This window comes from Phaenicophaeus curvirostris, chromosome 10 (genome assembly GCF_032191515.1).
Source record: "Phaenicophaeus curvirostris isolate KB17595 chromosome 10, BPBGC_Pcur_1.0, whole genome shotgun sequence".
NCBI lineage: Eukaryota > Metazoa > Chordata > Aves > Cuculiformes > Cuculidae > Phaenicophaeus > Phaenicophaeus curvirostris.
Window position 1 is genome coordinate 2,255,575 of NC_091401.1, and position 11,563 is coordinate 2,267,137.

Consider the following 11,563-nt stretch of genomic DNA (forward strand, 5'->3'; position numbering starts at 1 on the left):
CCCTCTTTGAGGTGTAAAATGACTGGGGGCCAGGAGTGGCCAGGGAAAAAAAAATCAACCCAGAGGTACAGTTCTGTCATTTCAGCTTTCCTTTAACACATCATCCACAACAACTGTTTTGGTTTGCTCTGTATTTGTATAGTTTTCATTTCAACGAGGTGAAATGTTAATAATATCGCCACAGCCTCCACTCATTCACATCTTGCTCCACTGCTCACAGATGAAGTGGATTCAGCAGGTCACTAGAACTGCTCTCTATTCCTTGCACACTTGATGCCTGATTCCCAACCAGGCTTCCTTAAAAGTCAATAGGAATTCTGATGCTATTAAAAACAGGAGGTTTAATTCCAAAGGTTTAATTCCAAGCTTTCACATGCACTTTTTATCCTATGGTTGGCAAATCTCTTCTGATCAGCAAGTTAAGCAAACGCTTCTGTTCATTCTTATTCTAGTGAATGCAGCCAGCTGCAGGTTGTATTAGCAACCTGAGGGCTTCCTGTTGGAGATGAGCCGAGACTGAAGCAGCCATTCTCTTTCTTTCCTTTTCTTTCCCCTCCCCTTTTATTTGATTTGCGAGTGTATTTATGGATGGATGAGTGTAATTTAAGTAGCAGCCTTCCAGGCAGGACCTGCACCAAGATGTGCTTCTGAGAGGGCTGAGGTTGTCAGAGTTACAAGGGCAAACATCATGTTCCAAGCCAGTAAGAACCTGGGTTTAAAAGGCAGCAGCAGTGGGAATGTGGATGCGGAGCTGTGGTTGCTCCAGTATTTGCCTTCCCGCAGGTCCTGCTGGGATCCTCCTCTGCCCACACAGCCCTGCAGATTTCAACAGATGTTTGCAGAGCAGCTTGTGTCTTTTCCAGACCAGTTGTCCTTAACCTCCTGTGAGACGCCGGAGCGTCAGAAATCTGCTTAGAGCAATGAGTGGCTTTTATTGGTAGAGGATGTTTTTAAGGACCTTTTTTTTTAAATAGTACACAGGTGTGTAGGAGCACAAGTTTCTTCAGATTTTGGATTCCAAATGTGTTTCATAGGATCCTGAAGGTCCTTTTACCTCTGTCAATATTTGTGACTGGTTAATGATCAACCTCTTGACCTCATGGCTGTTCCTGGTGTGCATCCAAATCTCTCTCCTGTCTTCCTCTAAAAAAAATAAAGCCAAAAGTGAGTATAATTGCATGGTTCCGTGTAAAGGGAATGCGTTCTGGATCCTGTGTTTTTGGACAAAGGCACAGGGAGCAGAGAGGTATGTGCTGCCCCATCCTGGTCAGTTATTTAGCCTGGGCAGGTAACGTGGAGAAATATCAACTTCTGTGTTCTAACTGTTAATGCCAGGTGTGTGGTGGTTTCCTCAGGGGGGTCCCACTTGCCAAGCCCATCAGTAATTAGCAGCTGCCATCGTTAACAAGCACTGGCTGGCACATGCAGCTTCATGCTAGCTTGGGGCCTTGGCAGCTCAGAGCTGGCGTCCCTGGACGTGGCTCCTGCTCAGCCTGGGCCCGATGCGAGGCTCCCGTCTCCATCATGTCTGTGGCTTCTGGGGGCTTCGGGTCAGACCCTGCACCGCACCCCGGGCCGCGGCTCGCTCTGCGCCTCGTGAACTGCTGGGATTCCCGTGGCAGCGCAGTGACGTGGAGAAAAGACAGCGACCAGATCAAAATGAGCTCGGTAGAATTTGCTTGCTTGCTCTCTTCTTTTGTCCTTTTGCTTCTATTTCTTTGCCTTTTTTGCAGACTGATTTGCCCCTGTCGTTTTTATGACAATATACAAATTTCATTTTTCTTTTCCCTCTGAAGGAAATCAGCAGGAAGTCAGAGGATTCTGGACGCTCGCTGAAATGGAGAGCAGTTCCTCACTGGTGCTGTTTCTCCTGCTGATGTGCTCCCTCCACAGCAGCCCTCTGGTTTCATGTTCAGGTGGGTACTTCTGAATTATGCTTTTAACTTAATTTTCTTATTGAGACAATCTTGGCGTTTGAACTGAAGCAACATTCCTTTTAGGAACACAAAGTCCTGTGAGTTGATGAAGCACATCCTGAAATGCAGAAGCAAAAAATTAAATATTCATATATATATTTCCAAGAGAAATCAGCCTTTTATAACTTCCTGTTTAGACTGCTGTCCTGTTCAAAAGTATTCTCCTTGTGGCACTGAACTCAAAGTCTGGATTATTTTTATGTGGCAATGTTTTCAGATTTGGGAAGCTAAAATTAGGCACTTCCAATATGTGTTCTCAGAACTTACGTTGATTTTCCTACATGAGGTTTGCAAGTGGCTCCAAAGAATCATAGAATACTTTGGGTTGGGAGGGACCTCAGAGATCATCCAGTTCCAAACCCTGCCATGGGCAGGGACACCTCCCGCTGGCTCAGGCTGCCCAAGGCCCATCCAACCTGGCCTTGAACCCCTCCACGGATGGAGCAGCCACAGCTTCCCTGGGCAACCTGGGCCAGGGCCTCCCCACCCTCATGGTGAAGAAATTCTTCTTTATATCAAGCCTAAATCTGCCTCTCTCCAGTTTATACCCATCACCCCTCATCCTATCACCACAAGCGTTTGTGAACACTCCCTCTCCAACTTTCTTATTGCTATAAGGTCTCCTTGGAGCCTTCTCCAGGCTGAACAACCCCAACTCTCTCAGCCTGTCCTCGGATGGGAGGTGCTCCAGCCCTCACATCATCCTTGTAGCCTCCTCTGGGCCCATTCTAACAGCTCCATCTCCTTCTTATGTTGAGGATTCCAGAACTGGACTCAATGCTTCAGATGAGGTCTCACAAGAGCTTCCCAACAGGATTCTCCCCCATTTTTTTATATAGTTTACCCAGCTGAAAACACGCTGCTGTAAAGAGGCCGGTTTGGCGTCTTCCAGTATCCTTAACTCTTCAATTTTGTTTTTCTAGTGTTCGTGAGAAAAGACGAAGCACATGAGGTGCTCAAAGTCCATAAACGCGCTAACTATTTTCTAGAAGAGATTCGTCCAGGGAACTTGGAGAGAGAATGCAACGAGGAAAAGTGCTCGTTTGAGGAGGCTAAGGAGATCTTCCATTCGCAGGAGAAAACGGTAAGAAATGACTGCAGAGGCAGTAGAGGGAAGTGAACAGTGAGCTGTAAATAATCCACCCCAAGCCGCCTGGCACGATGCCGACACGCCTGTGCCTCTGGATTCTGCATCTTGATAGTCAGGATGGGTCCCTCATGGCACTTTGTGAGAGCTTCACTTTCTAAGCGAGGGCTCAGCTTCTTATGTAAATGTTAAAAGCAATTCCTTAAAAGTACCCAGAGGCTGTTTGTGTGAGAGCCTCAGTCCAGCAGCGTGGTTCTGGCATTGTCGGAGGCTGCTTGCTTGATCAGACCCCTCCCAATACAGAGGAGCAGCACCTCGTTCCTGGGTCCCCAGGGCCGTGGCTGTTCTGCTGGGGACCTGCTGCTGAAGCAGGAGGTTGGGCTGCAATTCCAGCAGTGCCCGATTTCTCTTGTATCCAGCCTGAGCTGTGTAGGTGACGTGAACCTCTGCAGCAGGAGCAAAGCAGCTGCTGCTGAGGACCTTGCATCGGCACGTTTTGTGGGGCAGTTTTCCTAGGCTGCTGCCAGAGAGCTTTCACAGGCTCGAATGCTGATGGATCTCGGCTTTCAGCTGAAGTTTCATTCCAGCACAGCCCAGGTTATGCACTCATGGCTGGTCCACGATGCAAATGAAAGCGAGCTGCATGGTGATCAGGAGATATGCTACAAGAATGATTTGTGGTTCTAATTAAAACATTAATTGAGGTGCAGCCTAAAAAATGATTTTGTAAATGATCTCTTCAGTAACCAGTGTGACCACTTACTGATTTTTATTTGTGACTTCTTGCAGATGGAGTTCTGGTTCAATTACAGAGGTAAGTAAGAAAGGCATTTTTAAAAAAATCTATTTCTTGTGTCCCTTCCAGGTACCAAGAATTCTGTGGCAGTTGAGTCAGGCTTCTCTCAATTCCAGGAATTAACCTAGGCCTTGTTTCTTCTTCTTAGGTTTAAATCCATGTAGTTCCAATCCCTGTAACAATGGTGGAGTATGCAAAATAAGACACTACACTTACTTCTGCATCTGCCCCCCCAGATTTGGGGGACACAACTGTGAAAAAGGTGAGTACACATTTTACCTCTTATTATCCCTTGGGAGTGACAACAGATCTGGTAACTCCTGCAGCAGACACCTCGAATCCTGGGGTCAGTTCTGGGCCCCTCACCACAAGAAGGATGTTGAGGCTCTGGAGTGAGTCCAGAGAAGAGCAACAAAGCTGGTGAGGGGGCTGGAGAACAGGCCTTATGAGGAACGGCTGAGAGAGCTGGGGGTGTTTAGCCTGGAGAAGAGGAGGCTGAGGGGAGACCTCATTGCTCTCTACAACTACCTGAGAGGGGGTTGTAGAGTGGACAGAGCTGGGCTCTTCTCCCAAGTGACAGGTGATAGGACAAGGGAGAACAGCCTTGAGCTCCGCAAGGGAAGGTTCAGACTGGACATCACGAAAAAATTTTTCACAGAAAGGGTCATTGGGCACTGGAACAGGCTGCCCAGGGAAGTGGTTGAGTCACCACCCCTGGAGATGTTTAGAAGATGGGTAGATGAGGGTCTCAGGGACATGGTTTAGTGGCAGATAGGAATGGCTGGACTTGATGATCCAAGAGATCTTTTCCAACCTGATAATGATTTCTGTGATTCCACCACAGATCCTTCAGGGTGAGTCCCTGTTCTCTTTCATATCTTATTGAATGACTGCGTGGACAGACCAGCCAAAGCTTAGCATAAACACAAAACCCAAGCTGTATTTATGCTGTCACATGCGAGTGATAAGAAATGCAGTGGATAAGCGGCCTCTCTCTTATCAGAGAGATCATCTGCAGGCCAAAGGGCCTAAAGCCCAGCTGTTGTCACAGGGCAAAGCTGACAAATAGCAGCATGGTAGAGACAGGATGGCTGCAACAGCAATAAGGCAGTTTGCCTTGCTGCCAGTCAGTGTGGCTTTTCAAGAGGTAGTTCCTTCTGTTTCTCTGCCAGATGTCAGCAGATGGGTTTGCGCCACGTTCTTTGCTGTAACAAGGGTGCTGGAGGCTGCTCAGGGCCCCTGCAGGGCCAGCCCCCAGTGCCTGTGTTCCTGTCGCAGAGCAGCTGGAGTGCTGGTACAAGAACGGCGGGTGCTGGCAGTACTGCCGCGACAGCAGCGCCTTCCACGTGGTCTGCTCCTGCGCCAAGGATTACAGCCTGCACGAAGATGGGAAGCGATGCGTGCAAGCAGGTAATGTTTGTCAGCTTGGATACGTCAGGTAAAGAGCAGAGTGGCAGGCAACATCTCTTCCTCTTCACTGGCTGCAGAAGAGCTACAGCTGCTGTAGCTACTGTACTTTTCGCTTAGTGGATAGGAAAGATCTGTTTTATTGTTTTGTCTGTTTGCTTTAAAGGTTAAGGTGCCTCTGAGCCATGTGTCTCTCTAATTGCTGGGCAAAGAGGCAGCAGTTCACAGCAGCACAGAACCTCATTCTTGGACAGCACAAGTGCTGCTTTTGAGTTTGACACTACACCTTGCACCCTAAACTCAAAGCTGTTTGTCTGTCCTCCCTCCAGCACCGTTTCCTTGTGGCCTCATTAAAACCAGGCAGACTCTGAGTGAAGAGCGGCTGGGGGAGGCGAGGCTGCCCAGGAGATTGTTGGAGCCGTGGGATGATGTGGCCGAGCGGAATGAGAGCACAGAGGGCACACAAACCAGGCTGGAGCAAAGGGCTGGGGAAAACGAGACCTTAAAGGATGCCCTTGGACAAAGCCTGCTCATGGAGCGGGACGCTGCACCAACTGAGGTGGCCGAAGATGCTTCCAGCTGGAACAAGAGCCGGGTGGGCTCTGTGACCCAGAAGCCGCAGAACGGTGGTGCTGGGGGGGACGTCCTCACGCAGGAAGAAGCAAGAGAGGGGACCGCCAGGCCTGACAAGCCCTGGGGTGAGCCGACCCAGGATCCTGCAGGGCCACAGGGAACCATAGAAAAGGCTGCTGGGCAAAATGCAACGGGGGAAAGTACTCGCCAGAACGAAAGAGGAACACCACAAACTGTGAACGATGGGCTCAGTCAGAGCAGGGACTGGGGAAGTGATCCTGACACACATCGGTTTATCCACATGAACACCAGCGCTGCTTTAGAGCAGAACGACTCCAGGATAACGGGGGGAACATTTTGTCACCGTGGCCATTGCCCCTGGCAGGTAATACATTTTGTCTAGTCTGGCTGCCTTCTTACTTTATCATCACTGGCTCCACTATGAAGTTGTTTTTCAGGTCAAGAGCAATCTAACCAAGTTGTTTCTCAAACCTCTCAGGCCTTGCTGATGCACATCTTGGCTGCCTCATTTGTCATTCATCCCCAAGTCCCAGATACTAATGCTTTTGTCATCTCAGCTTAATACTGTCTCTCTTACATATATAGCTTGGATCTTCTCCTGTTCTGTTACTCAGGTTCTCTGTTTCCAATTATTCTTGGTGAAAAGCTGTGCTTCCCCCTTCTTCGGGAATGGGTGATGGGATTGTTCACATGAGGTTTTCTATGATCAGGTGTGATTCTTCGTTAGAACGCAGTGCTTGTCATACTTGTTACAGTAAGGAAGGTAAAACTGAGAGGGCTGAAACATGAAGGCAAGTGGCAATGGGAACCTCACCCAACTATTTTTATTTCCACTATCTTGCTTTCCCCCCACCACCATCCTTATTTGTTATTAATTTTCCTTTATTGATATTGTCTCTGGTTTGTCAGTGAACAACTATTGTTTGTGGGCACTCAGGTTTCTGTCAGTCTGTTTTACTGCTGCCACACACAAGGGTTTTCCCATTCCACACGGTGGGAGGTGGTTTACAAGTGGAAAACCAGTAAGCAGTGATCACAGACAATGCAGTGAGTGTGCACTCGTGCCAGCTGAGACATCACCACTCTAACTCACAGGGGTTTACTGCCATCATTTTTTTCCAGGAGGACCAGCACCTGCTTTCCTGCTTCCAGTCTGAACACTGCCAAACCTGTACAGTTTCTCCTTGAAATTAAGTGTTACCATCAAGGCAGTTTAGATTTTCATTTCATCAGGCAATTCATAACTGAATCTTGTATTATGTATTTTCTTTTTCTAAAAAAGGCTTTTGCAAACCCTTTACATTCCAGTCCTTCCTAACCAAAGGCAGAAGTTCCAGGTAAAGAGGACTAAAAGCATCAATAGCACATAGAATTCAGTCAAAATGGCTTCTGTAAAACATGACATCAAACCAAGGTAGGAGGCCAGAGGGTGTCGCACCTTTTCCCACTGTGTGATTATTCACTTCACTGAAACGGCAGAGTAGCAGAATTTAAGCTTTCCCTTCAGTTTAACACATGAAATACCAGGTTTAGGGAGGAGTGTAACTGCAGAGATGCTGAGGCGTTAGTGGCGCCTGTCATCCCAAGCAGACAAGACAAACATCTCGCACTGAGCAGCGTGTCAGACTTCTCCATTTTCTGCTCTAGCTCACTCCAAATTTTATGAAATGAAAATACGAAAATTTAACAGTTTCTGAATCTCCACTCTTACCTGCACCTTCGCTTGACACTGGGAAAGTGAAAAGCTCTTTTCTATCCCTTGCTCAAGTTAACAAACACTCTTTTTAACCCAAGTACAATGAAACACTCCTTTTGGTTTTGTTCTCCCCGACTCCCCAAAAATGTGAAGCAACATGAAAAAAAATCACAATCATACATACCTGACACAGCCTGGTGATGTGGCCTTCCTCATGTTTCATCCAGGTTTTGATCCGGAACAGTAAGGATATTGGTTTCTGTGGTGGGAGTTTAATCAGCAGTCGCTGGGTGGTGACCGCTGCTCATTGCCTTGACCTCGTACGACCACACCATGTTACTGTAGGTGAGTTCCATTCGTGTATTGAATAAACTCGTGTATTTCTCATACTCAAAACATGCCTCGCAGTGTACTTGTGAGCGCATCAAGGGATGGCTGCGAGACAGACCGACACAGCCAACCTGACTCAGAGTTACAGGCCCCTTTGTTTTCTCGGCAGCACAGGGGGTGCAGATGGCCCCTCTGGTTTTCATGGAGAACCTGGAAGCACGAGGCACAGATCGATCTTCTGTCTCCCACTTTGGCCATGGAGACTGAGCAGATCTCAGGGCACACTGCAGAAGGAAGGATTCCTGTAGGGAATGGGCTGCTCTCAAGTCCGTTTTGGTTTTTAATCAGCCTTAGGATAAGTTTCCTTATTAGTATTTATGGTAAAATCCCTACCCTGGAGGCCATCATCTCTTTAAGTATCTGCTCATCCAGTCAACAGCTCTGTTTTACCTGCAAAGGACACACTGGGAAGCCCAATTTGCATGATCACATCTGCAGCGTAAGGAATTATTGTTACAGAGCATAAAGTGTTCTGTGCCTCCCTGGGATGAAATGCCAAAGCACCGATTCTTTGTCCTTCCTGGTCTCCAACACCACCCTCCAGGCTTGCTTAACATTTTATCTTGTCGTGACTACAGGAGACTTTGACAAATACCAAAGAGAATTCAAGGAACAGAAAATTCCTGTGGAACAGAGCTGGACGCATCCACATTACGATTCCAATGACTACAACAGTGACATTGCCTTGTTGTACCTGAGCAGCGACGTTGTTTTTAACGAGTACGCCATTCCCATCTGCCTCCCGAGCCCCAACCTCGCCAGGCTGCTGTCTGAAGAAGGAAGAATAGGAATGGTAAGTGGCTGGGGTGCCACTCACGACAGAGGTTCCACACTGCGCTTCCTCATGAAAGTCCAGCTTCCGATTGTAAACATGGAGACGTGCCAGCGCTCAACAGACAGGCTGATCACCGACAACATGTTCTGCGCGGGGTACAGCACGGAGGTCGCAGACGCCTGCAAAGGGGACAGCGGGGGCCCTTTCACCGTGTCTTACCACAACACGCGGTTTCTCCTGGGGGTTGTGAGCTGGGGTGAGGGCTGTGCGCAGCGAGGAAAATACGGTGTCTACACCAGAGTATCCAACTACATATCCTGGATTAAAGAGGTTGTGGAAAGCGTAGCAGATTCAGGAAACTTTTCCGTTAACTTTTCTTAATATGTTCTTAGAAAGCAGCGACAATTCTCTCTTACAGTGCTCCAGTCTAGGATACTATTCCGTTCCTGTCCTGAACAGTATAAAATCAAGATTATTGTCAAACAAATAGAATCACAGACTGGTTTGGTACAGAAGGAACCTCAAAGCCCATCCAGTTGCAACCCCCTTGCCATGAATGCGGTTGCTCAGGGCCCCATCCAGCGTGGCCTTGAACACTTCCAGGGACGGGGCAGCCACCACTTCTCTGGGCAACCTGGGCCAGGGCCTCCCCACCCTCACAGGAAAACATTTCTGCCTAAGATCTCATCTAAATTTTGTTTCTCTGTTTACCAGAAGTGGTTAAATTGTTCATTCAGGTTTTGCTGAGTAAAATACTTGCATATAATAAAGAACAATTCCGCAAATAACAAAGGAGACAACTACAAGTTTTCTTGATGTAAATCCCTAACAGCAAGGGGGTTGTTTTAGAGAAAGAAAAAGCTCTTCCTTTCTCCAGCCTACACACTTCTCACATACTCAGGCGAACAGTCCTCTGCGGGAATTACTGGCTTAGAAAAGGAAGGGCCTTTGTGGTAGCACTGGGCAGCTCTGAGGGCTTGTCACCAAGTACAACTGTACCTCAAGTACAACCCAGTTCACTTAAATGCAAATATTTTCCGATACAAAAACTGCATCTGTAGGAAATCATGCATTGCAAACTGCACTGGAGCAACTGTCTGGGAGGGACTCCCCCTGGCTGCAGCTGGAGGAACAAACAGGATGGTCTGGTAGAATTCCGAGATAAAAACACCAGTATTGGGGGCTGTGAGGACCACATTGTCCCCAGTGCCTCGGGGCAGCTGCACTCCAGCAGCAGGCAAGAAAAGGTGTGAAGGTGGGCAACATGCTCCCACCCCTCATCCTGCTCTAGGCGGAGACTTCAGAAGGGGAATTACAAAACACTGAGCTGCAGAAGTAACAACGGAACTGTCCCGTTTTCCACAGTGTTTTCCTAAAAACCCCCTTTTATTCTGAAGACACTCCCAGGTTTTGATGAAACCAGCAATTCTGGCATGATGTATTTGTGAACACACGTGGCGCAGAAAAAAAAACAACCTCAAACCACACAACCACAACACGGAACTTTTCCATCATCCCAAACCAGAAGATCGATGGTGCATACCCAGCCATCCCTCCTAAGAGGCCGGCTTCCCACACATTACAAACAGCTTCACATACTAAACACAGCCCTCCATGCCAAAAATACAGGTGAAATAAAACACCTGTGGGCAAGAATAATCTTTCCCAACTAATTATCCCTTTAAAGACCTGCAGTGCCATGGTTGTAGAATCACCTTTTGCAGCCTTTCTTGCAATTCACTATTAAGTTTTTAACTTAACACACACCCCCCAACCAGCAGCCTCACTGATAAGTGGTTGCCCTCCTGAGTTTTGTTCAAAGCCTTATAGAAGCCCATTATTGCCATTCCAAAGGGAACAGAACCGTTTTGGTTGCCTCAGAGAACACAGGACGCAGAACTATTTGTTAATTTTGATGGCAAGCACCTGCTAGGACTGCAAGAGACCACCAGGGTCAGTCCATTAAGGAAGCACATTGTAGGATTTCTAGCTATCCCACAGGACTGCAGTACCACTACTACACAAAATAAAGTGGTGGGGAACCCATCCTACCCCACAGAACTTTGGGGCCAAACGAACCTGGCTATAAATAGCTGTACACTGCTCTTGTTTTTTCACACAGGTGCCCCTGCCAATATGGCAGTTCAGAATTCCCCATCTTTCAATAAATTCTTAAATATAATTGGGGAGAAAAAAACCCAACCCCTTGAAACTCCCAGCATGCCAAAACCACACACCTGAGGCCATAAGCCTACCTGGCAAGAGCAGGTGAGGCAGCCTGACAAGCAGAATTCCATTAATAGGCTCCATTCAGAGCAGAGGGTCCTCCTTCAGTTTTTGCTTCAAGTTGCTTCAAGTTCCTGACCCAGCATATAACTTTGTTTCACTGTCACAAGGGGTTGTCTCACAAGAGCATATTTAAAATGTGGCCATTCACGTACTTCCCGCCTTCTCCCCTCCCGGTGACAGCAGATGCCAGCGCTACAAAGCGCCTCCAAGTCAGCCCTGGCCAGGATCCATACCTCACAGAACTCCCAGAACGAGAGCATACGTTACAGCAAGCGGCTGTGCTTCTCTGGAATGAAGGTGACCTGCTGACTGAAATACCAACTGCCAATTACCTGTGCAGGGAGAGGAGTCCTCTTCCTGTAGGCAAGCTCAGCAGACAAAGTTATTTTCAGAGGCAGAGGTAAAGAAATAGAGGCACAATATTCTGTTTTGCTCTTCCTGTAGTGCCAGGGACACAGAAATGGCAGCATCATCCCTCAAGCACAGACACAGAAAACTTCTCCTCACCACTGGTGAGTAAACCTTTCAGAAAATCCCTAGTGGGCTACAGAGC

At 47.8% G+C, this 11,563-nt stretch overlaps 1 protein-coding gene across 4 annotated transcripts; it reads left to right on the forward strand.

The window, feature by feature from the left end:
* The first annotated feature begins 362 nt into the window (after positions 1–362).
* On the forward strand, positions 363–9,513 carry LOC138724784 (coagulation factor X-like). Of its 4 annotated transcripts, none has more exons than XM_069865044.1 (9): positions 363–1,668; positions 1,797–1,916; positions 2,900–3,060; positions 3,853–3,877; positions 4,008–4,121; positions 5,138–5,269; positions 5,596–6,224; positions 7,784–7,901; positions 8,525–9,513. In XM_069865044.1, exons 1-9 carry the CDS (start codon positions 1,503–1,505, stop codon positions 9,100–9,102), a joined length of 2,043 nt encoding a protein of 680 aa, XP_069721145.1. In that variant the 5' UTR covers positions 363–1,502; the 3' UTR covers positions 9,103–9,513. The 4 variants fall into 4 exon arrangements, with proteins under 4 accessions (XP_069721145.1, XP_069721146.1, XP_069721148.1 ...); XM_069865045.1 differs by having other exon boundaries at positions 2,966–3,060; XM_069865047.1 differs by having other exon boundaries at positions 363–1,246.
* The last annotated feature ends 2,050 nt before the right edge of the window (positions 9,514–11,563 follow it).

Bases quoted from the DNA above. Each gene is read 5' to 3' on its own strand.
- LOC138724784 (XM_069865044.1), top strand. From the start codon at position 1,503: ATGCGAGGCTCCCGTCTCCATCATGTCTGTGGCTTCTGGGGGCTTCGG. The intron at 1,669-1,796 runs GTAGAATTTGCT...TTCCCTCTGAAG, and splicing joins ACCAGATCAAAATGAGCTCG to GAAATCAGCAGGAAGTCAGA. The intron at 4,122-5,137 runs GTGAGTACACAT...TTCCTGTCGCAG, and splicing joins GGGACACAACTGTGAAAAAG to AGCAGCTGGAGTGCTGGTAC.